Genomic DNA, 26571 nt, shown 5'->3' on the forward strand with positions numbered 1-26571 from the left:
TCTCGCTCGCGCATTCCCGCGGACTTGCCAGTCCCTCAGCAGCCCTTCCTTCTCTCCCCGTTCGTTTCCTACGATAGTAGCTCCCTTCTCGCACCATGTCGTCCTGGGACCAGCCCCTCACCCTTTGGGAGAAGGCGCAAGAATCCTGGAACAAGCTCGTGGTCTTTGCGGCCCTGCTATCCACCTCCGTCACGGCACTCTTCCGAGGCGCGAATGGCGCGAAGACGTACAAACTCCATGTGCTCAACAGTCTCGTGCGCACGATATGTACCACCCACACCCCACGCTATCTGCAGTCCGTCCACTTCGTCCCTCCCCCTTTAATGTAACAAGCCTCGAGAGCAAGTACTGACCCTGATCCCAGACTCACCCCTCCCTCCACCGATGAAGCATACCGACAGTTCATGGCCCGCCGAGGGCTCCAACCGGACACTGTCCTTCTTAATCATGGCGCCAAAGGCCACTGGATTGGAAACAAGGACGCCAAAAAAGTCCTCATCTACTACCACGGTGCGTCCACCACCACCCTAGACACCCATGGTGTAACCGCCCCTCAGCTCAATTCCCCGATCGCTAACCCCCTCATGCAGGCGGCGGCTTCTTTCTCAATGCCTACCCCCAGCACTACAACCTGATAGGACACACCCTCGACCGCCTCAGCGAATCCGGTCACGATCTTGCCGTCTTCTTCCTCAGCTACACTCTCACCCCGCACGCCGTCTACCCCACTCAACTGCGCCAAGCCGTCGAAGCCCTCCGCTACATTCTCACCGAGACAGGCCGCTCCCCAGCGAATGTCTTCCTAGGCGGGGATTCCGCCGGCGGAAACCTCTCACTTGCCGTGCTGCTGCACCTCACTCATCCGCACCCGGACATCGCCCCTCTAGAGATCTCCCAGCCATTGGCTGGCGTGTTCGGCCACGCTCCCTGGGTCAAGTACAGCACGGACGGTGCTAGTTTCCGGGAAAACAGATATAAGGACATCATCTGTCCTCCGATCGTCGACCCTTGGTCCCAGGCGTATCTGGCGGGTAAGAACGGAGAGGGAGATCCGTGGAGTGAGCCGGCCAAAGCACCTGTGGAGTGGTGGGAGGGGTCAAAGACGGAGAATGTGTTGATTGTTGTGGGGAGAGATGAGGCTTTGTTTTCGGCTGTCGGGGAGTTTGTAGAAAAGTTCAAGGTGAGTTGTCTTTCTTTGCTTTTTCCTTCTTTCCCTTGTGTTCCCCTCTCGGCCCTCATGACTGTTGGACTATCTTTTTTCGTTTTTCTTTTCTTTGTTTCTCTCTCTGCTGTCGTGTACTTTGTTCTCGTTTTTTGCTTGTTTGGATGTGCGGCTAACCCGTCTTTTCTTCCTTTTTTGCTATCATGTAGAAAGCCGTCCCCAACACGGTCTATGTCATCGGACAGGGCGAAACCCACGTTGCAGCCGTGTACGCGGTAGATGCAGTTGGTATAGATACCCAGCAAAGTCGGGCAATCATCGAATGGCTGGGTGCTCGATTGTGAAGCCGACTTTACAATTCTGCAGTATTATGGCTATTCCAGGATAGTTCCGGTGCTAAGGTGATTTATTGGCAATTAGTGGGCGTTGGCAGGGGAGGGGGGTTTCGTAAGGTCTGAATTATAGTTAGTTGCAGCTATAGTAAACTAGTGGGAGCAAATCGAGATGCAGATTACATGTCGATCTCGAACATATTATTGGTCATCCTCAATGCAAGAGGCTAGCTACCTATCCTTTCCCATCCTATGGATCATACGATACGTCAGACAAATTGTCAGCCTGTCTATTGATGAATCTAATTCAAAACCCGCCATTAAGACTGGGTAGGTAGGTAGGTAGGTAGGTAGGTAGGTGAGTGGGCATTCGCTAGACAATACCTAGATAATACATAGCTACGCCGTCGTATCAAATCATCATCGAAAACAAGATCACGCCCAGGGAGCAGGAATACAGGACAGAGAGAGAGAATACAAGATGGAGGGTTGTTGGCTCAATGTCAGAATGCGAGCGAGCAGAAAAATCACATAAGGAAACAAAAGTAACAACGGATATCCTAAATTAAGCTGACACTCTCGGGGCGTATTTCGCAGCCGCGGTGTCGAACAATTCGCTCTTTTCTTGGAGGTCGGAGAGGAGGGGGTGCGAGGGGTGGGTCTGTTCGAGGCGCCTGCAGGCAATGAAAAGGTTGTTGTTAGCTAAATCTGTATACAGTTTCGAGGAGATCTAGAATTATAGGTCTTGACAGAATCGGAGGGGGGGGGGTGGTGGAAGGGTAAGCATACTGCTCCAGTTCCTCCGTAGGCTTGCCCGCCAAAACATTCAGCACCACAGTATTGGCGATCAATTCGGCCTCATCGGGATACTTCTCCAGTGCCGCAGTCAAGGCGGCTTCGGCTTCGGGCAACCGACCCAGATGGAGTTCTGCCACAGCTTGACCGACGATGGAAAGGGGTGCGGCGGTGCTAGGAGCGGACGCCAGTTCCTCATAGACGTAGAATGCAGCTTGGTACTTCTCGCCGCCCTGAAACACGAGCAAGTTAGTTCCATCGCTCTTTCAAAAGAACGGACCGGGATGTATTCGTGGCATTGGGCAGTACGTACGACTCTCATTCCAACCCACGACTCGGCCAAGTTCACCAAAAGGGAATCCTGGGCCCAGCGCTTCGCAGCCTGCACTTCCTTCAGAGCGAGATCGGAGCGGTTCTGCTGGAGATGAATTTGGACGATCAGGGCGACACTAGAGCAGCAATTAGCCTCTCCCATTCTGTGATCAATTCCAAGGCCCTCGCTGAAGCGAAGAGGAGAAGAGAGAGCCAAACTCACGCCTCCAAGTTTCCCTGATGTTTGGTCAACAGAGCCAACGCCTCCTCACTATGTCCCTGAGCCTGCAACAATGTCCCGCCCAGAACCTGTACAGTGCCGTTATCAGGGTAGTTCTCCGCAAGGTCCTGGGTCAACTGCAATGCGGATTCCACGTCTCCAGAGGCCTGGTGGGCCAGCGCCTTCACGGCCGCCAGCTCGGGGGTCTCCTCCTGGCCTTCGACATCGGCGAGCACTTCGTCCGTCTGGCCGAGAGCAATCCTGGCGCGAAGCTGCAGAACACGAGCGGGAAGGTGGTTCTCGGGGGATAGAGCGGAGGTATCGAAGTCGATCACGGAGTCGTATTGGCCTTGGTGGAAGGCATTGTGGATGTTGATCAGCTCTAGGGAAGACGAGACAGGTTAGTGAGGCTGGGAATGGGAGGTTGCGCTCAATGGGAGTGACCTACCGCCCTCAGCGGAGAAGGGATCCATTGCGACGGTTTGGAGGGGAAATTGAGGGGGATGGAATGAATGAGGGTGGGTTGGGTTGGAGTATAAGCTGGAGGCTCATCCGCGGAGGCGGAAGTCGTCACGTTGCCTTTACCGCGGGCGGTGGGAGGCAGGTCGCCCGCGTCCGGGCAGGTTAGCCGAGGGGTGTCGAAGTATATCCTGGGGAGAAATTGCGATTATACGGAGTTACAGTATGTCTAGCGTGGCTGAAGAGAGATAAACAGTGTAATATATATGTCGTCGAATAGATTACCGAATCTGACATGGCGACTGTCTTAAGTTGCCTGCTCAGATTCCGTTTGGCTAGGGTTTATCCTAGGGTTTCCTCAGTATAGCATCGAGTGACAGTATTGAAGTTGGAGAATGCTGGAGGTTGCTTTCCGTCGAGGCTGTCGCAGCCAGCCAATCCTGAGGGTTGGATGCAGCCATTCTGATGGATAAATGCTGAGAGGATGCAGAGTCGGGTCAAGAGAAGAAGGAAGAGGCGGAAGAGGAACGAGAGAGGGATCATGGCGGAATCAAGCATCGATCCTTTCTGCTCAGCTCTTCCCGCCACATCCCAGGATGTTTCTTATCCGCCAACAGGGCTGCCAACCAAGGCAGGTGAATGAATCCTTGGTACTTGCTACGGGATCAGGCAGTGCAATGAGTCAGGTCCGGAATCAAAAACGCGTCCCAGCCGCAGATTCATATTAACACAAAAGGCAAACAATGTAAGAACAGACCTGTTCGGTCAGGATCTCCGTCGGAAACCCTCCCGACAGTGGATCAAGCCAGCATGCTGGCCATCTTCGTCTTCATCATCCCCATCCTCAACATAATGCATGCATGGATCCCCCGCCAGTGATGCCTAATGATGCAACCGCTTCCTCGGTGACTCCTCCGAATGCGACCCCGATGCAAGAACAACTGATAATATCTCAAATGCCACTTCGAACCCAATAAAAACCCCGAGACAGATGCTGAGCAGAATCAACCTAAACGAGACAGTGGAGAGAACGTAAACCGGGTCTGTAATGATAATCCCACAGCCATGCAACGCAGAATAGCAACACACACACACACAAACATCAAAATCAGAGGGTATCGCTGATAAATCAAGGTACTCCTGTACCAACACACGCACAAACTAGAACACAAACAAGAAAATAACACCATGGACCCGCCGTCGTGGCGGTTCCAGATCGTCCATGCATCGCCCTTGATAGATAAGAAAGTAAAGCCAGAGATGCGAGACCATGCTGCCCTGCGAGCCCTCCTGTGGCTACCTTCGCGACTGTGATGCGCCTCGGGCTCCAAAAAAGACATCAGGAAAGGACAACGAATGCAAACCAATGCAGTCAAAAGCTGACAGAACGCCACTCCCATACTTGCACATGAATTGAAACAAAGACCACAGTGTGATACCGGTCGGAGACAGAGGGGAAGTCAAGAAGGCGTGGAAGAGACGGGAGCTCCAGGCATCTCTGTGAAAGGAAGCTAAGGAGGCAACGACGATGTAGACGCGGCGGACACCGTCGGGGTCAACATCGGAGACGTAGGAGAATGGTTGTCCTCGGAACTCAAGGGGATCTCGCTGCCCTTGTCGGAGCAGGCGTCCCTGTCTCGCTCAGTGGATGAAGAGCGCTTGAACACAGTTTGACCGATCTGGCGAAGGATACCCATTCGTTCCGCACGGAGTTCCTCGGCATCCAATCGTTGAACCGAAACCGGGTCTTCCTTGGTAATCTTGCAGAACAAGGTCGAGAAGAGATATTGGTCGCCACCGGAATCATATAATGGCAGGTAGCGGTAGCCTTGAGAGAGACTGGTGAGTTTGGCTGTGAAGGTGGCCAACTGAACGCTGCTATTGTTGCCCGCACTGCGGCCATCGAGCGAGCTCCAGACCGTCCAGCGGACAAACACCAGGTCTGGATATTTCGTCTCCAGCGAGAGCTTAAAGCGATCGTTGAAAATGGGGCTATATCCATTGCTCTGCTCGATCTTCGTGCGTCGACGGTGTGGATAACCAATGCCTGACATGCCATTACGCGCCGAAGCGTTCATGCCCCCCTCTCCAACCACTAAGCTCTGGCCACGATCATCGGCACTGAACATCTCAATCTCCACATACGGGTTGATATTATCATCCGGTCCAATGCTGCGAGGGCGAGGCAGTTGTTGGGCAGAGATGACGTCGACCGAGAACCGAACGAGCTTTCGGTCCGTCCCCTTCTTTCTCTCTTCGCCTAGGGGATTCACGGTGCGCAGGGACTCGGGCTTGAGAACGTAACCAGTGCGATCGGTCCCCGCCGCGAACATGGCTTGGTTCATCTGCATGCCGACATCGTAGGTCTGCCAATTCAGGGCGGCCATCTGCACACCGCGCCGCCAAAACTTGAGGGGATCGAAGTTTGAAGACCGTAAACGAAAGCCAGAAGGATATACCCTTGCTAGATATTTTCGGTTGTGTCTTTCAAACACGGCCTTGCTATCGGCGTCGCGGCAGATGCTCTCGAAAGAACGTTCCGCAAACGAGTACACATGGTTATACCGCTGACTTTCGGGGGACGAGAAGCTATGCCATTTGTAACCTCGAGTGTATACTCCCAGGTCCGACAGTGGCTTCGTGATTTTGCTCTTCTGACGCCGTTTCCGTTCAGCTTTCATCGACGACAAGGCGCCATCACTGTCTTCGGTGGCACTGCTGATGCTGGTGGTTGTGAAAGACCGTCGGTCTTGCGACATGAATGTATCGACACTATCCGGGCCAGCCGTAGAAGACCCAGAAAGAGGAGGAAGGGTTGAAACGGACGGGTACTCAGGCACCACTGGGCGCATGAATGGGGAGCTCGAGCTGCGCTTACGACCGGCGCTGATCAAGGAGTTCGCAGATTCTTGGCGCATATCACCCTGGGTTTCATCGCAAGTTTTGACTTTCACGAGTATGCGACGCTTTAGCTCCTCGGGGGACGGAAGGACAAACGTGTTCGTAAGAAGCGGTTCCAACACCAGTTGGTCTTTGAAGGTTTCCTTCATGATCTTGACCATGGCCAGCTGTTGCTCGGGATTGCAATGCACTTCAAGTGAAAGGATGAGGGGGAAGTCGGTGCTGATGAATGCATATCGGTTGATGACAGTGATGCAATCGGCGAACAAGACGCTAGTAGTCATGGTCCGGCCATGAGAGACAATGGGTCGGCCATCTGCTCCGTCCCAGCAATCAATCTCCACACAGCGACAACCTTGGGATAGGGCGCTGATGTACGCCTCGGTGCTGGACGCACCAGCTACTTGACGTCCCAAAAGATACGTGTTATGTGAGCTGGAGATGAAATATTCATTCAATGGACGGTCGAAACGGGACTGAGGGGGGCGAGAGGCATAGACCCCATTCCAGGAAGAAGAGAGAAACGAGGTAAAAGCGTCAAGTCCCATCCGAGAGACTCCACCGTCTGCATGTTCCGGAAGACTCGGGGCACGTGGCCTGGACTTGCGCACGAACCGGTCAAAGATAGATATCCAGTAGCTTCGGTCCGAGTCGACATCTTCATTCTGCACATCGCGGAGAAATGCCAGGAACTCATCGGTGGTGAAGCCCTCAGAATCGACAACACTCTCCTTGAAGATCGCCTTGACATCTTTCCTCTCCTTCAAGCGAGCAACAAAGTCGCTAAATTCCGAGAAATACAGCTTGCCCTTGTTGTTATTGTCCGCTTTAGAAAACTGAGCGCGAAGCATATTTTTGGAGCAATTGATGTGCAAACTGCGACAAACGCTCTCAACAGCTCCGAAATCCAGGCTTTCCAGCTCACCCTGCTTGAGACCATTGGGAAACAATCTCGCCATCTCACGCTGCCAGTGGGCTTTCAAAACCGCTTCACTCTGGCCCGAGCCAGCAAGACCAGCCATAAGACCGATCCTGTAGCGTGAGATGTGTTCGAGCGTCGTGGTCCAAAGATCAAGATAATAGTCCGAGGGGGCAATCAGATGTAGGGTCTTTACAGACCGTCCTTTCGATCGTTCTGCGTCGGCGATGACGATGGTGAACCATCGGCTTTCACGATCCTGCGGGACCTGGTGTTCCTCGCGGTAATTGCGAGCATCAGCGCCCACTCGGATTTCCTTGATATCATCGATATAGAACCGTTTCGCCGGGTTGGAGACATCCCAGTAGACCTTGCCGGCGTCGAGGTCAAGGAAGAAGCGCACCTGCTTCTGTCGCTTTTTGGTTACCTTGGTGAGGACTGTACCCCGTTGAATAACCGAATCAACCTTGGGCGCAACCGCACCAGCGTTGCGGGAAGTAGTGACGAAGTTCTCATTCTGCAAGCTAGAAGCTTCGGAGCCACACCAGACTCCCAGGGAGTCCAAAGCGTCATTGCTGTCCTCTTCGTTACTGGACTCTAGCGCACTCTCCCAGCTGTTTTGTCCGGTTTTGCTATCGCTCCGTCTGCGCATGATAACGGGACCGGAGCTGCGGTCTCGTTTGTCGTTATGCGAGGCCGACTGTCGCCTCCGGGTGAGCTTGCTGGCAGCTCCTCGAGAAATTCTGCGCATCAATCCCGGGCCTTTGTTGGGAATCTGACTAGCCGCATCCCCCGAGCCGGAGGCACTAGCGTTCCCAGGCACTGCCATTGCTGACTCTCCAAGCTCCAGATGAGCGGGAAAATTCAGAGGGAACGATTGTATTCGACCACGGAGTGCGTCGGTGGCTGTTTGCAAAGGGGTGCCCGAAGGGCTGGAAGCATTTGAGAAGTTATATGTGGGACGCAATGAGTTCGGGGTAGTTGTGTATGGATAGGCATAGGGCGGAGCGGAAGATGGAGTAGGGGCGGAAGGGACAGATGTGATGACATTATGTAGATTTGGAGGTTTGGAGAGTGAGCCAGTAAGTTTTAAACTCGCTTGAGTGTCGCCATTTACGGTCGAAGGCGACGAAGCGGCGGCGTAAGCCATTGCGGATACCTACCAGACGTAGCACCCAGCTGCAAAACGTGAGATTGTAGACCTGCCGTGAACCGTGCCAATGCTTGAGTCACCTGGACTCTTCAGGGGACGAATGAACAGCGACGAGCAGTAACTAGGCGGCCGAGTCGACCCTGAGATGGCGGCCTATAGCGAGAATGCAATACGAGCCAAAAAGGGGAACGGGTCTGGCTGAGCGATGCAAAAGCCACTTGCTTAGCGGGATTGCTCTGTCTTTGATATCTGCATCTTGGCCTGCCTCTGATGCAATGCGGAGAGCCCTGCCGGAGAGCACTCGCGAGGGTACGGGATTCGGGTTCCTGATAACAATTGAAACAGACACTGGCTTTGTGTAACAATAGCTCCGCGGGGGGGAAGGGTCTTTGATCTCTGTCGTCAACGCAATAAATTAAGAACGGTGGATGACTTGGGCCCCCCTCAGCCTTGGCCTGTTTTCGGAACCGATTTTCGTCACGTTTCCTGATATCCTTTGATTTGCCCGCGATGTCCTATCCTGGCTCCCTATTTTACCCCTCTTGGATGCGCCGATCTTCTAGTACGCGGGGAAAGCTGTCTCTCTGCAGCAGGAATGCGAGGACGTGCGGAGCTCAACCAATTGGCCGTATTTGGTTGCAGGCGGGTTGAGGTTCTTTTCCGTGGGAGGCAGGAGGAACGAGGACCCCCCCCAGGGCGAGTAAAAAAAAAATGGTAATGCAAACCGAAATTGGTGAGAGAAATTATGCAAGTCAAAGACCGTGTGCGCCGCGCATGTGCTTAGCTGTCAGCAGAGCCCCTCCGTAGGTATCTCTCTAGCTTCGACGGAGGCCGAAAGTTGGAAATTGAGCAGGGAAATCGGCTTCGCGTCGATTGGCGTCACTCCAGAAGGAGACTAGGGAAGGCTGCGCAAGAAAGGAGAATCGGCGACGAGGATCGGAAGTGCAAATGCAGGATTGCCTGCCAACGCAGTGATGCAGGTGGTCCAAAGGGGAAGGGTGATAATTTGAGCAATCGGAGATTGGACCGACCAGAGTAATCGTGAGGGTCGCGGTTGTCTAGTGTGGTCCGATATGTAGCTTTTCCAGTTTGCTGCACGGTTACGTGGAGAGTAGTAGAGGACCTGCAGTGAAAGGCGCCAGGATGTGAGTAAGAGAGTTGATCATGCGACGGAGGAAACTGTGCCAGCGTTATCCTTCGCCTGGGAAATTGGATCTCCACTTGCGGATGTCGATGGGTGCGAGGAGTTTCTGAGGCAGAAAGGGTCAGCGGAGTGTTGGCGGGATTTTGGTTTTCGCCCTCTTATGAGTCTCCCATCCACGCGAATGCGGTGTCGTACAGACAAGGGAGAAGTTCGGAGGGAAGGATTTTGGAAGTCGATTTCGAAGAAACCGATGGATGTTTCAATTGAAAGAAAGCTGGAGTGGGTACTTACTGACGTACTCCGTACCTGTGTGTGGTACGTATCGTTGTATTGTCAACTGGGAATGGGCGCATACGCCGTCCGGACGGCGTAATCCCGGTGGTAAAATAACCAGACTGGGGACCGAAGGTTTCCACCCCACGTAAGACCCAACAACCAGCCAGAGGGCGCCGAGGTGAATCTTTTCCTTCCTCTCTGGGCAGCCGGCCGGGACCCGCAGCAGTATTTGGGAGGCCAAGTAAGACTGAAAAAAACGTGGGCCTTGATCTTCGGGTACCAATGACAACGCTCAGGTAATGATGATATAAGATCAGGATAATGATGATGGTAGTGGATGACAGTGATGATAACAGAGGCGTTTTGTTGCGTCGTTGATATGATTCTAGCCCCGTTCTTCAATGCACACATACACTCTCTCTGGGGGCTCCTGGGGCTTTTCTCTCAACCATCTAGGGAGTACCACTTGATGATAACCGCAATGCAGTCCAGGAGGGAAGACTTGTGCGTTCCTATATACTGCCGGGTAAGGGCCGGGAAAGGGATAATAATATTCATTAACCTTTAGTTCAGGTATGCTAGTGAGGTAGTCTAATCAAACTGGACCGTCATTACTGGGCACCTGCTCCAGATTAAAGTCTGTTGAGGGGTGAGCTGTCCACCGCGAAACATCACAACGGCAGCCCAAGGGATTATGGGACTAGCCGCGATCATGAGATCCTATGAGGCTCCTTTCATCTACGCTCCGTCCTTTCTTCTTTCTCTTCTGCTACGGTGATTGGTGTGCAGGGAAAAGACTGCCGGTTTTCTTTTGGGCTTCCCCCGTTGTTCTCCCCCAACGTCCGGCTTCCTGCAGCCAACTATTCAACAGGATAACAGTTTCTAGAGTAGTTGTTACCGAGTTCTGTCACGAGTATTTTGCCTTTGAATGCAATTGGTAGGATCCTCCAGAGCTGTTGACTCGCTCCACCATTTCCCAGGAGATCAGTTGGCACAGTGAACAGACCCGATCTATTGGACGATCATCCCTTGACGGTGGTATCACTGTCAATCAATCGTGCGGGTAGACACCTAGGCGGACTGATAGGTATGTTGTTATTTGTTTCACCTTTGGGGGCAAGGCAGATCGTTAGGTCGTTCGGGGTATATCCTGACAAGGCAGAAAAGGGGAAGGTGAAGAGGACACTGGGACCTAACGTCAGTTGCTATGGAGGATCCCATTGCTGTAACGGACTCTCCAGCAAGAAAGAAGGTTGGTTCCCCACGGACAATCCGTCCTGCATACACACGGGTACGCGGTTACGGAGTACGGAGTTATCCACGTACCACTAGGGTAGATACCATCACTACGCAGGAGAATCCGAAGCATGCCTGACCGTCGATCCACAAACACTATTACCGTGTCTATCGCCATTATTGATGTTACAGATCCCTCTTGAGGCACCGGCACGGCGGTCCCTCTGGGGAGATATGTGGATCTGGGATTCCCATCCGCTGGGGTCTCCCTTCGTTTCCCGTTTCTGGGTCCCGATGCCAACCTACCTTATCCCTGTCGCCCGAAGTCTCTGGGCTAGGTAGAGACTGCATGCAATGGCTCCCAGGCCACTAGTCGCATGTACGAGCGTGTTGGGAATTGGGCGATTCCGACCATCGGGGGGGTTGTCACCTGACACTCCGGACTGGGATGTGCAGACCGCCTAAAACTTAAATACTATTTTAGCTGGGCGCTGATGGTCTTGTCCCGTTTCGTCATGATTCCTTTAATTTCCCTCAGCATGCAATCATGTTGTGTTGAAGGGAAAGGGGGGTTAAAAAAAAGGGTCACGGAGGAAAGGCGGATAATGAGTTGGGCAAAATGACAGTTGGTGCCGCTTCATCCTTACTTGACATTATTGTGGAGCTTCAAAGTGGTTCGCTCGCATTTTCTAGGTTCGCAGTTGGAACAAGAATGCGAGCGAGAGGAGGGGGGGGTAATTTGTCGGTAAATTAAACACCAAGAGATTTTCGATTGAGTCATCCCAGCCCTGTCCTCACCCGAACGCGGGGGAGAAACACAGCTAGTACAGTCGTAGTAATATTACACGCGTTAGAACTCTGAGGCTGAGGCGTGGCAGTGGCAGTGAAACCATCGCCGGGGCGGTGCGGAAAGGGGAAGGGGCCGGAAAGTGGGTGATGACCAGCCAACTTCTCCCATGGTAAGAAACAAACGAAGGTAATCGGTAATCATGTAACCATCATTTCCAATGACGGATGTGAATCTCGTCATCATCATTCTTCTACGGATACGGAGGACTCCGGACAAGCACAAAGGAGATGCTTCGTTTGCATACATTTGGGCATAACTCTTCGGCACATTCAGCCCTCTATCCCAAGTTATTGGTCATTAGGGTGGTGTACCCAGGGCAATGCTTGTAGTTCGTCATGGACAAATCTCCTGGCCTGCGACACCTTGGATACCCAAGGTCGTACCAGGACGGCGGCAACAGCCTACAGGATGATGAAGAAGCGGTCAAAGAGCCTAGTTAGTAGTATTCTTCCGGAGGCAGACAGATGATGGGAATCACGACATGTCCAAACAGAATTCTCTCGGTGTGGATCTTACAAATCGTTTTCCTTTTCCATTCAATTTTTCTTTTTTCTTTTTTGCCCTTCCTCTGCCCTATGACACCATGGATCTTGGTTGCCCTTGGCTCCCACTCCGGTCGCTCGATTTTTAGACGAATGACGGAGTAGTACGGAGTAGCCACCAGTAAATCGGACTACAGGCACCATGTACCGGCGAAGCTACGAAGGTATGGGGTACCGGGATAGACTGCATGGCTCCCCTACAGGATTATCGACAGCTTAATCTCCTTGGCTGGGAGGTTGGGATGAAAATAGTACTACTACTACTACCGGTTACGCCGAAGTCGTGTCTGCTTGTCCTTGACTGAAGGCAACCGGGGGTAGTAAGCTGCGGGGCGTTCCTCAACCCCGCACAACCGCTGAGCCATTCTGCTGAGTTGGCGATGCTGCTGCCATGCCATCGTCTTATCCTCTTCATTTGCGATGTTTGTTACGTTTAGCTCCTCCTTGGCTTCACATTGAGTGGTGGTTCGTGTTGTAACCACATTTCTTCTCAATGTAACGCATGTCTCTTGTCAGCTCTACTACTTATAACACGCCGACTAACTTCAAGGGATCGTCCCCTTCGCATACGTCGCGTCATTGCATGAACAGACTCGATGATTGACATACAGGATGCATGGTCGTGGATTCCGGGGTTCTATCCTGGTTCATGGGGGATTCAGTTTGGAGCAGTCGTCCATCAGGCTGGTCAATTACCTCGGAGACAGGAACCCACTTGCGACGAGGAATCCGAGACAGCTCAGTGATGCGATCTATCTTGCAACGGCAAGCGTATCGGCCGGGCCGTCTAGCGATTGGCCTTTACTGAACTAGGAAGTTTCTCCCTCCAATGATGGCGGCTCTGAAGATGCAAATGACCATGTGCTGCGGCGTAGCGTTAACGCTCTCGATTCCTACAGGAGGAGGAGGGTGTGGGAGTCAAGCAGGCAATGAATAACGATCGTGATAACCACGATAACACAGCACCCGATCTTGCTCCGACCGATCCGTGCGCTAAATTGATATCGCGGCTGTGGCGGAAATTCTCCTTTGTAATCACGGGACACGAGTCGATTTCGAACGAGCGGATTCCAGCTGACGACGTAAGGGAATTCTGCGCACCTTGACAATCAGCAGAAATCATAGGCTGTCCATGCATATCCAGGTAGCGCCGCTGAGCGTTCTTGATAAGGGAGATTACAATGTAAGCGCTGCGCCTGGTTAGCTGGCGGAGTAACTGCATGCTTGAATGATATTCATGTCATAGTGGATGCTGTATGCATGCAAGTACAATAGGCAGCAGTGGGCAGTATTGAAATCCTTGCCCCTCCCACTCCGTTGATCAGAGGAGGGGAAGCTGAAAAAAAAAAATGACCCATGCTTCAGGTTATCGCCGTCTCGCGTGCATTGACGATTCTGACCGCTTCCATTTTCTTGGATTCTATTTTGACCTAGCGATCAGGCCATCATCTCAGGCTATGTTGAAACATGGCTCTCATCAAGCGAACAAAGCCGATTGACTTGATGATCCGGAGGGGCAGCATGATAGCCCAGGGTGTGGGAAATGGTGCATGAGAGGGGACGTGGACAAGGAAGAGGGACAGAGACGGAAGTAGTTGAATGCTGTCATTTTTATGTTGTATGATCTACTCCGGACGTGGACTATTCGTCATAGTATCTACTATGTAAGCCTTTCTTCTATTTCCCTCTCTAGTGCATGGCAAAAGGTCCGGCACTTTGAGGGGTACTGCCAGCACTACTCCGTATGGAGTATCACTATTGGTTCAATAGCAACCTGAGGCTGTGCTGTTAAAGCAAGTCTTGTTATGAACATGGCCAGGGGCGACAGAAGACATCATGTCGATTATCTGACTCTTACTATACAGCAAACAAGTTATTGTGCATGTCATGAAGGCATGGATGTTTAGCGACCACACGTGCAGACCGCACCGAGGTATCATTGGCTGAAGGAGCATTATCAGACACAGCTGCCGAACTCATAGTACTAAGTACTACTACTAGTACTCCGTAGTCCGTAGTATCTGGTACGTACAACATAGTACTATGTATGTACGAATCTGAAAGGTCCACACACACACACACACACACACACACACACACACACACACTGGAAGATGGCAGCCGCTGTGTTTCTATGCGTGCATATAATTGGCCATCACATTCTAGGCGGTCTGATCACTGGACTGAATCCCTTGGAAGGGCGAAGTAGGGATTTAGTGCTATTGTCTAGTGGACAGGTATCTGCTAACTTTAGGCATCCAACTACTAGTAGTTAGTAGTTAGTACTGTATACTAAGACCTACTAGCTAGTGTGTGGTACATACGGAGTACTACTATGGGACGTGTCGTAAAGATTGTAAAAATGGTGATCATGTGGGCCAGTTTAGTAAGCTCGATTCTGTCGGTTTTATGATATCAGGACCCGATTTAATTGATTTTGAAGCCATTCGGAAGCTATCCAACAGGAAGCGGTAGGAAGGCGGAAGAGATAATCAGACTTGCCACAGTGGGTAATTTTTACAATCTTTTCGACACATCCCATAGTACATAGTATTATCTACTAGTAGTCAACGCGGGCTGCCTGAATCAAAGGCAAACCCGGCAACTGGGTACCGGGCAACTTCCCACTTCACGGGGGAATTAACAACCGCCCCTATGATTGGACGGACTCGAGGCCTCGTGGGGCTATCCCCAAACGGCGGCCCACTCTTGACAGGCTTCCAAGCCTTCGATTGCGGTTTCCTTTCGCTCAGGATCTCGCACCCGAGAACTCCTTGCTACGATCACACAGGCTGATGAATGATACGATGCAGTGAGAACGACCCTTGGCATTCCTTATCCTGCGGTGTCTTACTACTCTAGGCAGTAGGTAAGTTGACCGCTTTCAGTCGTAGCGTAGTAGTAGCGACCGATCATCCTGGACTTTGAATTGTAGTATCAGAGAAAATCTTATGACTACCGCAGTGTTGATTAACTAGTATCGTTCCTCGTTTCCCCTTTTCATCCCGACCCAAAAAAATTTTGATGTCATGCAATCCACCCCAACCATGTCTGAATATCGGAGCATCTGTGCACACAGCGCGTTGCGTAGATCTTTACTAAGTGCACTACGACGTGTTACTAGTCAGATTACTCTTCGCATCAGCGCAATAAATTGGGTAAATCTATGACATCATAGCTATGATAGCCAGTATGTGACATGTTCCAGGGTGCCTTATCTTGTTCACCAACCAAAGAGGGAGGACTACGCAGGAAAATGAAAGCGGGAGACGGTTTGAATATCGGACAAACGAGAGTCAACTGGAGGTTTCGAGGGCTTATCATGTCCACCAGCCTTGGTTTGCTTCCACTATAGGTATTACGATGTCACGGGTTTTGTTTGAGATTGGTTATCGGTAATTTTATCTGTGCGTATCGTACGGAGTACTAGTCAGCTATTGATGCCATAGATTGTTACTCAAACACAGTTTTGGGCGGCTGCCCTACTCCTCTTATGGGAAGGGCTTGTCCCACAACCTACGATCCATATCGTCAGACTGGAGCGCCCTTGTTCTCATACTTTTTTTGTCCTCAACTCTCCTTTACTAAGCCCCTCCCCTTCTCTTATCCTTTACCAATGAGTCATAAGGAGGTTGGGTTTTCAAAGCATACCCAGGATAATTATAAGAGAGATCGGCCGGTACACAACCGGTAGAACGGTTTTGACTCTCAAAGAAGGTCCCCTATCACCCTAGCCCAGGCTCTGGTAGGTTTTCGGTTGCTGCGGCCGGGTGCAGGACCTAACTGGGTAACCATGATCACTTGGACTTTAGTAATAGAGGTGGCCGAGGGAGCCGTTCCCAACTGGATGGAACGTTGCGCCCCCTGTACCGGGGTCTTTCAAGATAGTTGTGATGATGTTCATGGCTGTTTTACAGAGAGGGCGTATTGGAATTACAAAAGGCGGTAAAAATACCCGTCCCAGTAAATACATACCCGAACCGTACCAAATTACACACACCACCATCATTAGTAACAGCCCGCAGTACCTTAGGGGTTTTGACTTTGGCATACTGAGTCTTGCCGTACCTTAATCCTTCTTCTTCCTCGTTTCTTTTTCTTCCCTGAAACTCTAAACCTAATAGATCTGTCGCCTGCCACAGGACACCCCCGTAGAACGAGGCTGCATGTCCCGTGCACCCTGCAGTCTGGGTATTGAGGGTGTTGGGGCAAGGCTACTAGTGTCTGATATCGTGTAGTAGTAGTTGGTGATAGGGGGAAGTGGAGGAGGAGGAGGGGGGGAAATGTATGCACCACTCCGGAAGAGTCCATGCCTGAGGCAAAGCGCAAAGGCCGTCTTAGCGGAGCCTCGTCGAGCCTGTTCCTTCGATGCGTCTTCGATGCTTCAACCTTCTTCGCTTTCTCCAATCTACGGTCGCACGGCACACGCTGCAGGGTGTCATTCGGTCAGCGCCTTGGTCTTGATCCCAATAATGATGCCGCGATCCGGTTTTGTTATGGACAGACTTTGCCTATCGGCCATTCAGCCAGACAACGTGTTGTGGCTTGCTGATAGCCGAATGATTCCTTCCTATTGACAATGCAGTACGCACGGGCAAGCGCCCTCTGGCTGTTGTCATCTCCATACGGAGTAGTCCATTCATTATCGACACCGAAGCCTCGTGACCGCCCAATAGTTTGGTTTCTTTTCCTCTGCCTTCTAGGCCCCCTACTTCAGTTTCCCGCCATATCGGTACCGCATTAGGATATGGCCTTATTGACCGTCTTGACGGGCAGGACTCCTCTCGATTAGCTCCTCATCGTTCGTTCCTCAACCTATCGGAGGGGTATACTCCCACGAAAACCGAGACCTGTGACACCATTCACAGAGACAACTCTCGCAGGGGTAGGATTCCATTCTGAGACATGTCGACTTGGCGCAACCAATTTAAATGGTCAGGATTTATGCCTGGCAGCCTGCGTTCCTTAAACATCCGGCCCAAGCGGGGGACGGGGCAGAAATGCTCTTGCATCGTGCTAATGGGGACCCTGGCCCCAGGTCCCTGGCTCTAAATTGAGGCTACTATGACATCGGCCGCTTCGGCCCACTGCAGTGGCAATACGTACACACCCGGAGAGAGGAGGGAGAGAGCACTGCGGAATTGACAACCGTAACTTGCCTCCGGCTCCAACCTTGTCGGACCTTGAACATAAAGCTCATTGAGGTTATGAAAGCATAGAGCTCAAGCTGAACCCCCTCATTGCCCCCACGATGGGGTTAGACTTCTTCGGTAGAAGTATAAGCCCTGCCTGACATCCGACGGGTTGCAAGGTTGCTGTTAGCCTGTTACGGTTTGTGACATTTCCGGTATTCCTTCCAAAGTTGAGACCCCATCATCTCACACAGAGGTCTAGACTTGATTCCTTTCCTCGGGTTCCAACCCAATCACCTTGACGAGACTTAGATGGTCATGACATAATTTTTGTGCCGTGTTCAACAGCCAGGGACAAATGGTGCAATGCTGGGACAGCCGACATGACTCCCCGGTGACGTTATTTCTCGCGCCTGTACGGGGTACTTTTCTCGGATAGCGATACACTAAGGGTTGCCTAAGGGCTGAACCGTGTTGACTCGTGACCAACCAAGGCCATCGGTTTGAGCATTCCTTGGTGGCTGGATTCCACCCCGTTCCACCACAATCACCATTCCCTGGCCCCCGAGCTGGATCATCGGCTAAAAATAACTGGAGACACACCCATCTACACAATCAGTAATTTCTATTGGACTGGCGACTTTGGTACCTGGGTTCGAGAATCCTTCGAGAATCGGGCCAGACGGTGCAAGGGCCGTGACCGTGTGGAAATGGTTGAGGTGATACTATGTCCGTACCGACAGTACTAATGCTTGCGACGCCGGTCAATTCCGTTTCGCAGGTTTTCCGTTTCAGCTTACGGTGGTCCAGTCAAGCGAACAACCCATGAAGGCCCTATGTGGGACGATTCCCGATCCAGCATATGCTGCGACCCCAATAAGAACATGCTCGTAGGACGGCGTTGTCGCCCTTGCCGTTATCAGATTGGACTTCGGCTGGCCTTGTGCTACTGCATTGATTGCGTGCCACAGGACCGTCTATCCCACTGGACGGTGCATCTGCAGGCAGTCCGGCCTTACTACGCCGGCAAATGCATAGCTCTCAGCAGTCACTTTGGCGTAAAACACTGTCTCTCGACACGTGTCACCCTCAACGATGCTATTTCACTCTTTGAACACAGTCGTTGAATGCCGGAGATAGAGGGCAGGATTGGGGCAGTAAGCCGAGGGCCATGCCGTCTGGAGTGTAGATGGGCTTTGCCTGGCTGTGTCCGCTTTAGCTGTGATTCGTTTCGTCTTTTTCCCCTCTAGATTTCACCTGTCTGGCTCCTGATTTCCTAAATAAGTCGCTCCAAATCCGGTTGCTTTGTTCCCCATCCAACGCGCGCCCTTTGGCGCCGGCCTGGTTCTCCGACTTCTCATTTGCTGCAAATCTCCACTTGACCAGGAGCCGTTCTCCAGAGTGGCAGCACCTCAATCTACACGAAACCAGCCTGCGGAGGCGAATCGTATATGGCTTCTGTGTGTTGCTTGTTGCGAGATTGCCGATGCGACCCGGTGAGCTCGGCCTTGTGGGCCAAGATGATGCTAGGGTCCCTGGATATTACACCTACGAGGCCTTTACAAGCAACACGTTAACGGCTCAACGCCTCGTACGACTACGCCAACAGTCAATGGCACTACTGACTCGATTTGATATGCGGCCATTGGATCCAGTGGGTTACAGCATTGATAACGAAACTAGCGCAAGGCGATTAGGTTACAATTCCTAGCGCAATCGCATGACCAATTGCGTGCTGTGATCCCCCAAACCCATTCTCCTTGTAAGCTCATGATGTTTCGCTATGAGGCTGAAGCAGCAACTCCATCAGGCCCATTGAAGGTGCCCTCCGCGTGGAGCACATTTGATTGTCGGCTGATTGCAGCGCGGTTGGGCGGCACTAGTCAATGAGGATGGATACGAGGCGTCTTCGTAGATGACGGAATCACACGGCTCACCCGCAACTCTCATGACCCAGACGCACCCCAAAGCCGAGCCAACAGCCTCGCGCGTACGCTCTCTTGTTCCCCGTCGGCCTTGTCGGCTTATCCTTACGCGGTGGATGGGTGGAAGGTGTTGCGACACGTCAGAGACCCGTGCCGGAAGCGCTCGGTCTCGGGAGGGCGGCTTGTGCGTTGGATCTTGGATCTAATTTATATGCCGTGTTTTAATCTGAGGCTCTAGATACCGCTCTGGCGCCATGTGTGGAGCTCGTATACATTGCGTGTTGAAACATAGCTGGATATCCTGTATCGAGCCCTTTGCAACGGGCTGGGGCAGTGTCGCATCGTGTTACCTCGGACCCCCCGATCCTTGGTCCCGAAACATAGCATCCGGGCTAAGAAAGACTGCACCAGTCAGCTGCTTGTCACCGTGCAAAGGATTCACTCATTCGATACAACCCCGTCAGCTATCCAGGCCGACGACTATGGCTTCAGAATCGTAAAGGGGGCGCGTAGAAGGGCCGCCGTAGAGTTGGACGCGCTGGCCAGCAACAAATGCAGCACAAGTCACCTGCTCTTTCCCCGACAACGCAGCGCCGCCGCCATCGCACTTTGCCTCCCCCTCCCTAGTCCTTCGCAACTCCCCTCGGATTGCATCGACCAGAACCATCCCGGTAGACAAGGCAATTGCCTAGATCCGAGGTTTCTACCCTCAGCACGGTGCTCCCTCGACCCTCGACCCACGAGCAACGGCCATCATGGACCTCTCCAAACCAGTCGACCCCGCCTTCACCAAGGCCCTCCCCAAAATCGAGGTAGGTAATATCCACCCATCCACTTCGATGCACATCATCGAACCCGTCCCCTCCCCATTCATCACGCACTACCCCGGAAGTAAAGCAAGGAAGCAAGAAAGAAAAAATTCCCGATCGTTAACACACCTCACCTCCAGCTCCACGCCCACCTCAGTGGCAGCATCAGCCGGCAATGCCTGCATGATATCTGGGCGAAGAAGAAAGCTCAAGATCCGAGTTTCAGCGTCGAGGATCCATTCGTCTCCATGCCCCCGGGCAAAGTGGACTACTCGTTGCAGACGTAGGAAGCCTACATGCCTAGTACCTCCCACTATCACTACAATCCACCCCCCAACCAACTGCCCTATCCAAAGAACATGCCATATATACCGGGCGACTCCCGCTAACACCCCATACAGCTTCTTCCAGTCCTTCAACAAATCCATCTACCATCTAGTCAACGACCTCCCCAGCCTCACCTACGCCACACTCTCCGTGCTAACCGACTTCCAAAATGATGGCGTCACCTACCTCGAACTCCGGACCATTCCGCGCGCCTCCCCATCCTCCACCTTCACAAGGGAGGAATACCTCATCACGGTCCTCGACGCCATCACCCACTTCCAATCAACTCAGACACCTTCCCAAAAAATGACTATAAATTTAATCCTAGCCCTAGACCGCGGCTACAGCACCCCATCCTCAGCCCTAGAAATCGTAGACCTGGCCATTGCCCACCGCGCACGCGGCATCGTAGGCATCGATGTCTGCGGAAACCCAACCAAAGGTGATGTCTCCATCCTCCGGGCCGCGTTCGCAAAAGCCAAAGCGAACGGATTGGGGGTGACGGTCCATTTCGCGGAGATGGAAGAGGTAGCCACGCCCGGGGAGTTAGAGACCTTGTTGGAGTTTGAACCGGATCGGTTAGGACATGTGATTCATGTGCCGGAGGAGTTGAAGGGGGAGATTGCGCGAAGACGGTTGGGATTGGAACTGTGCATGTCGTGTAATGTGCATGCCAAGATGTTTGACGGCGGCTTCCTGGATCATCATTTCGGCTACTGGAGGTTTCAGGATTGTCCGATTGTGCTTTGTGTGAGTATTTTCTCTTATCGTTGCCCTTATCCTCTCTACCCCCTTTGGACGGTCGGTTCGGAGTGGTTTACGTTTGTTTACTGATGATGTGCAGACCGACGACGTGGGTTTCTTTTGTAGCCCCGTGTCCAACGAATACCTCTTGGCTGCAGAGCACTTCCAGCTCAACCGGGCGGATGTCCTGAACATCTGCAGGAAATCCTACGGGGTGATCTTTGGAGGCGAGGCAGAGAAGGAACGTCTGAGACGGCTGCTAGATGACTTTGAGGCAAACTACGGCCAGTGAACGCTAAAGATGAACTGGTTACTTTTTCTTTCTTGGGCAGAGAGACATCCCTGCTACAGACAGCCGCCCAGTACCGAAAGGATATTCATATTTAAAATACACAGGCAGAACATTACCTTTCAATCAACTCTGCCATCTGAACCGGCCTTCTTTCAGCGTCTTGATGACCCCCAGAGGCATAGACTCCCGACTCACAGCCGCCAAATTGCCGTAGGTCCTCACCATTTCCTTCTGGTACAGCTCCGCCGTCCACTGCCAATACGCCGACATGTTATACCACTGGTCCGAGATCACTCGGCGATTCTGGGCATCTTTGGCGACGGTCTCATCCAGGGACATTTGGTGTCGGTGCAGTTCCGGAGTCAGATTGACGCTGATCTCCTCAGGAACACGGATCAGATCCTGGTACGCAGCCAAAAGGGGACGACTGTAGGTCTCCGAGTACCTGGTATATTCTTCCAGAGACAGGTCAGCCGAGTCGTCATCGACGCCAGTACTGATTGTACCAGTAGGCTCGGCAGAGCCGCCTGCCTCGAATCGCTGCTTAGCAGCGTGGTATTGCACCTCGTATTGCAAAAAGGCCTTCTGCAGTCGACCCTGCGGCGTCGCTTTGATACCCTCTCGCATGGCGAGAAAAGGGATATACGGGTTCAGAAGCTCCAGCCCGCCAAATTCTACCGGGAAGTAGAAAAATCCTTCCGGGAGGTCGTTGACCCCAAATCGATCCGCAATTACGTGGCGCAGGTGATCGGTCACGCCGCTAGAGCTGTCGGGGAATAATGTGCGTTCAATGCGGCTGAGCGTCGAGATGGCCATGTCGATATGGCTTCGTCCGAAACACATGGCTGGCTTGGCAAAGTTATTGGCAAAAAACCGCCCGAAGTAACTGTTCCATGCCTGCGTCCACGAAAAGACGCTCTTGCAGGATGCGAGCTGGCGCCGCAGCTCTGAAATATGGCTGTCGACCTGCTCTTGGTCGATGACGAACCGACCCTCCAAAGGATCAAGCTTCAGAAATCCCCAGCGAATATCGCCTTTGGGCAGGGGATCGGGGTCCGACAGTTCACTCTGGCAGCATTTCCCATCTTTGCCCGCCAATCGCACCGTTCCCGTCTTTTCCTCGTTGAATTCGAGGCCCATGGTTTTCGTAAACTCCGTCATTGTCGCCCAGGCTTTGACGCAGATTTCTTCATGCCCCCAAAACCAAAAGTCGTCGTGCAGCCGATAGAGATAGGCCCCATCGGTGTTTTGGTTGACCGCGAAATCCATGCAGAATAGAACGGCCTCCCCAAAGCAACTTGAGAGGGCATGACTCATGGGGACGCCCCGTTTTCGAACCTGTTTGGGCGCCCCCGACCCGTCTTGCACAAATGTAATGGGGGTTTTCAGGAAAGTATGGAAAAAGCTTAGCCAGGTTTGCGGAACCCCAAAGTATTCCAACACCGTCAGGATTGTGGTATGCGCGAGAGAAGGCCCGAACCACTTGAAGTCCGATCGGATGGCGGTGAACTGGCCATGCAACGAAGTGTAGATCAAAGATTCGGTGATCAAGAGATGTAGGAGCGAGTGCTTCGTGGCCAACGGGTTTTTCTCGGTGGTATCGGGCTTCTGACCGTCGTCATCATAGGAGCGCATGCCCTCATCCACGGAGGAAGGCAGGAGGGTCATGAAGTAGTCTCGTATGTACGTATCCTTTCGGTGGTCATTGACGCTTGATATTCCATGGCGCTGGGTGCGTTCTCCAGTAAAACGAGAGCGACGAGACATTTCAGGCCGGGATATTTGTTCACGCAAGAACTTCCATGCTGGCGTGTGGAGAAATGATTTGAAAGCAGACTGAAGGGTCACGGACCATTTTACCCCCAGATACTCGAACATGAGACTGTCCAGCAGATCCTCGTCCATGAATACCCGATATTTACCATTCAGCTGACGACGCATCTCCACTGGGATGCCCCCAGTAGGCCAGTTCCAGTGGTCCAGAGACGCCAGACGCATATTAAGAACGTCTGCCACCTCCTGGGCGACGGCGGGATTGCGCATGAACTCCTTCAATACGGCCGTCTTCTCTTTTGTGAGCAAGTCCGACTTGAGCAACGAGTCCGACACCCAGTCCAGATCGCTCACTTCGAACCAAGTCTTTTTCGATGCAAAAGCAGTCCCAAAGGTCTTGATTTCTTCTCGCAGTTCTTTCAACGCTTGCTGGGAGGGGGCTGTCGCTTTGAACAGATTGTCAAGGTAGGCTCGGATGGCGCTTGCATCGACATCTTCCTCGGTGAAGACCAGGGATTCCCATGTGGCCCGCTGCTCTTGCATTTCTGCGCGACCAACCTTTTCGAAGCTGATGCCTTCCTGACCATCTTCGTCCGATGTGGGAGAAGCAACTCCCCCTTCAAAGTCACCCAGCCATTCCGTGACCAGGTTGCTATAGAAGTCGGCATGTCTGTGCCTTAGCTCTAGGAATCGAAGCTCCTCCTCGAGCTGGGTAATCCAGTCCTTCAAACTGCGATCTGAAACCGACGGATCATACTTGCTCTGCAGAAGAAAACGACGAGTATTGGCGTGAGTCGCGCGCTCGGTACGATCGGCAACCGCGGTATTCTCATCCGACGAACTGTCGGTATCTAGGTCCTCCTGATCGAGTGCATCATTGGGGAACCCTTTGAGCTTGGTTACGCCTTCCAGGAGGATCTGGGCCTTGGAGCGCAGACTCGGGGCATCCTCGGCCGCTCTGACAATTTCGACTCTCCGCTTCTCAAATAGGGCTCGCTGCTTTGATAGTTCCTTGATCTTCGTGGCGGTGATTGAACCTAGAGTCTGAGGAAGAGCGCCGCCGGACGACATGTTACTGGGCTTTCCGATAATGCGCGGGGAAGATTGGATGATGACTGAAAATGGGATAATTAGAGTTCGGGGATGCGATCAGTCAATGAGTGGAGGAAGCAGAGAGTGTCAGCTGGAGTAGTGAGGAGGTGATAACCCAGGGACACCTTTTTAATGGTACTAGCCTCTGGGTTAAGGAAGGAACGGCAAGAACGAAGGAGAAGCAAAGTGGTAGTAATTGTTTGATGGGAGAAAAAAGAGATTGAATTGATCGACCGAGAATGATCGGCGCGGGGCAAGCACGAGGGGCTCCATCTAAATAGCCACTGGTGGGGTCGCGGGCACTCGAGCGGGAATAGTCTCATCACCAAGAACGCATCTCATGATGGGGACAAGCGATGCACGGCGGCCTCCAGAAAGGGACCCCGACCATCCCAAACGGGACCCCGACCGGGGCCATCGCTTACCAGGCCGGGTCCAACCGCTTGAGTTCGAGCCAGCAGTCATCGTACTGCATTTCCAGCCAGCTCCGACCTTCCAATTGCCCTACGCTTCGGATTTGCCATTGCTGGACGAGCGCCATGACCGCTCTCGCTAAGACCAGCAGCGCCAAATCCCTTCCAATGCAGCCACGGGACCCTTTGCTGAAAGCAACGAACTTGGTCTCCATTTGCCGCCGGTGTTCATCATCTCCCAGCCAGCGCTGTGGTGTCCATTCGTCGACATCATCCCCCCAGAGCTTGCGCGACCGACCCAGAACGTATGTATTGGCGGACACAGTGGTGCCAACCGGTAGCGGACTCGACAGGCTGGGAATAATGCCTTCAGCGCCAGGCTGGATCACTCGAGGAAATGCAGTGGGGAAGACTGCTCGAAAACGCATTGTCTCTTTTATCACGGCTTGTAGCTCGAGCGGGATAGGGGCGGCCATTGTGCTGCTTCCAATAAATGCTGCCTCCTGACGGATCTTTTCTTGCCAAAACTGCCCTTCTTCTAGTCCCAACTGGTAAGTGATGGCCGTGAGAGCGGCCGTCGTGCTCCCAGGGCCGGCGAAAACCATATTTATGGCCTCCGCCAGGATTTCCCCCTGTGTCATACGATTTACATCGTCGGCAGGAACTTCCAGCCAGCTTTTCACAATGCCAGGTTGCGGAGACTGCGCGATGCTTTCCGGATCCCGCATGATTGAGAAATGGCCCGCAGCCATGAGGCCAGCCATTCCAGTTGGTATCCCATCTTTCGTGTAAAAAGGCCTGCGAAGTAGAGCACTGACGGTTCGACTGTTCATGACCCACCCGTAAGTTGGCCACAAGGAGAAACTCCATGCCATCTTGGTCGTCTTGCGAAGCTGCGAGCAGATGTCACCGGCCGCGGCGCTATCAGTGTAAGGGTGTGATGCCAACGCCGGGCCAAACAGGATCTCCAGCATTGTGTCCAGAGTGAACTGGGTCATCAAAGGAGCCACATTCACAGCGGCAATCCCGTCATCTGCTGGACGTCGCGATGACTCCAGTCGGGACAGTAGGACGGCGACATGTTTGGTAACCACGGACTCATATTTTCCTACCTTTGTCCCGGATAGGGCCGGTCCAAAGACCTTCTTTTTCTTTTGACGATGGACGGCATTTGATTTGGTCGAGAAGATACTCATTTCACGTTGGCTGGGACCTCGCCCAAAGGTGAAGAAGTCCCCCTTCTCGACCGACTTGTTGAATCCATAGATGGCATCAAAATCCTGCAGACTTGAGAAGGAGAGCCAGTTGGGGGCGACACGGACTACGCGACCGTATTTTTCATGCAAATAGTGTTCCGAAAGATGGTGGTGACCGCCCAGGAAGGTGAAGAAGCGCCTTGGGGATGGAATAGTTAGTGCAATGGGTTCTAGGATGGATACGGGTGGGTCAGGACGAACCAAAGGTTCGTAAAGCGGGCCCAGAAGGGCCCTGGATAGCGTGCCAGAGGATGGAAGTAGCACAGGTAAACACCCCGAATGACGAGGCTGACCACTGCAAGCTGGGCCAGGATGAAAATCAGAGAGGTCATGGTGCTCCGTAGGGTGTTCATTCAATCAGGATGCCGGTTTCATAGTGGATTGGTGAAGCAGCGAATGTCAGGAAAGAGGACAATGGGTGGAAGTTGGAGGAGGTGAAGACAAAGAGGACGAGGACTGGAGGATGGGAGACCCCGCCATGCGTGTCACGCGATCCTGGGATTTGGG

General features: G+C 52.7%; 7 protein-coding genes across 7 annotated transcripts; 3 read left to right on the plus strand and 4 right to left on the minus strand.

Moving 5' to 3' along the window:
• Nucleotides 1–95: 95 nt before the first annotated feature.
• Nucleotides 96–1506, plus strand: BO80DRAFT_361176 (putative 6-hexanolactone hydrolase; the record flags this gene model as incomplete). The annotated part of the gene is made up of 4 exons (XM_025715997.1): nt 96–295; nt 365–510; nt 591–1180; nt 1372–1506. The coding sequence occupies 4 exons, from the start codon at nt 96–98 to the stop codon at nt 1504–1506; spliced, it is 1071 nt and encodes a 356-aa protein (XP_025572926.1).
• A 326-nt stretch (nt 1507–1832) lies between these two features.
• On the minus strand, nt 1833–3355 carry BO80DRAFT_412049 (putative Coatomer subunit epsilon). The gene is made up of 5 exons (XM_025718003.1): nt 3270–3355; nt 2825–3203; nt 2603–2738; nt 2284–2522; nt 1833–2168 (listed from the first exon to the last, which is right to left on the minus strand). The coding sequence occupies exons 1-5, from the start codon at nt 3292–3294 to the stop codon at nt 2060–2062; spliced, it is 888 nt and encodes a 295-aa protein (XP_025572927.1). The 5' UTR covers nt 3295–3355; the 3' UTR covers nt 1833–2059.
• A 1436-nt stretch (nt 3356–4791) lies between these two features.
• BO80DRAFT_447233 (putative 1-phosphatidylinositol-4,5-bisphosphate phosphodiesterase Plc1) lies at nt 4792–8250 on the minus strand (the record flags this gene model as incomplete). Its single annotated transcript, XM_025721598.1, has 1 exon — nt 4792–8250. The coding sequence occupies one exon, from the start codon at nt 8248–8250 to the stop codon at nt 4792–4794; it is 3459 nt and encodes a 1152-aa protein (XP_025572928.1).
• A 10996-nt stretch (nt 8251–19246) lies between these two features.
• Nucleotides 19247–19986, plus strand: BO80DRAFT_153711 (uncharacterized protein). The gene is made up of 2 exons (XM_025713812.1): nt 19247–19542; nt 19597–19986. The coding sequence occupies exons 1-2, from the start codon at nt 19349–19351 to the stop codon at nt 19856–19858; spliced, it is 456 nt and encodes a 151-aa protein (XP_025572929.1). The 5' UTR covers nt 19247–19348; the 3' UTR covers nt 19859–19986.
• BO80DRAFT_153644 (putative adenosine deaminase) lies at nt 19987–21728 on the plus strand. The gene is made up of 4 exons (XM_025713811.1): nt 19987–20170; nt 20308–20450; nt 20569–21244; nt 21339–21728. Exons 1-4 carry the CDS (start codon nt 20114–20116, stop codon nt 21528–21530), a joined length of 1068 nt encoding a protein of 355 aa, XP_025572930.1. The 5' UTR covers nt 19987–20113; the 3' UTR covers nt 21531–21728.
• Nucleotides 21593–24595, minus strand: BO80DRAFT_153635 (uncharacterized protein). Its single transcript, XM_025713810.1, has one exon. The coding sequence runs from the start codon at nt 24372–24374 to the stop codon at nt 21654–21656; it is 2721 nt and encodes a 906-aa protein (XP_025572931.1). The 5' UTR covers nt 24375–24595; the 3' UTR covers nt 21593–21653.
• Nucleotides 24596–24816: 221 nt separating this feature from the next.
• Nucleotides 24817–26396, minus strand: BO80DRAFT_447237 (putative cytochrome P450 pisatin demethylase; the record flags this gene model as incomplete). The annotated part of the gene is made up of 2 exons (XM_025721599.1): nt 24817–26203; nt 26266–26396. 2 exons carry the CDS (start codon nt 26394–26396, stop codon nt 24817–24819), a joined length of 1518 nt encoding a protein of 505 aa, XP_025572932.1.
• Nucleotides 26397–26571: the final 175 nt, after the last annotated feature.

This window comes from Aspergillus ibericus, assembly GCF_003184845.1.
Source record: "Aspergillus ibericus CBS 121593 unplaced genomic scaffold BO80scaffold_34, whole genome shotgun sequence".
NCBI lineage: Eukaryota > Fungi > Ascomycota > Eurotiomycetes > Eurotiales > Aspergillaceae > Aspergillus > Aspergillus ibericus.

Excerpts from the sequence above, each read along its gene's own strand:
- BO80DRAFT_412049 (XM_025718003.1), bottom strand. The coding sequence starts at position 3,294 with ATGGATCCCTTCTCCGCTGAGGGCG. Across the intron at positions 3,204-3,269 it reads TCCCTTCTCCGCTGAGGGCG|AGCTGATCAACATCCACAAT; the intron begins GTAGGTCACTCC and ends CGTCTTCCCTAG. Across the intron at positions 2,523-2,602 it reads CGTGGGTTGGAATGAGAGTC|GGCGGCGAGAAGTACCAAGC; the intron begins GTACGTACTGCC and ends CTCGTGTTTCAG.
- BO80DRAFT_153711 (XM_025713812.1), top strand. The coding sequence starts at position 19,349 with ATGACGGAATCACACGGCTCACCCGCAACTCTCATGACCCAGACGCAC. Across the intron at positions 19,543-19,596 it reads CGGTCTCGGGAGGGCGGCTT|ATACCGCTCTGGCGCCATGT; the intron begins GTGCGTTGGATC and ends CTGAGGCTCTAG.
- BO80DRAFT_153644 (XM_025713811.1), top strand. The coding sequence starts at position 20,114 with ATGGACCTCTCCAAACCAGTCGACCCCGCCTTCACCAAGGCCCTCCCC. Across the intron at positions 20,451-20,568 it reads GTGGACTACTCGTTGCAGAC|CTTCTTCCAGTCCTTCAACA; the intron begins GTAGGAAGCCTA and ends CACCCCATACAG. Across the intron at positions 21,245-21,338 it reads ATTGTCCGATTGTGCTTTGT|ACCGACGACGTGGGTTTCTT; the intron begins GTGAGTATTTTC and ends GATGATGTGCAG.
- BO80DRAFT_153635 (XM_025713810.1), bottom strand. The coding sequence starts at position 24,374 with ATGTCGTCCGGCGGCGCTCTTCCTCAGACTCTAGGTTCAATCACCGCC.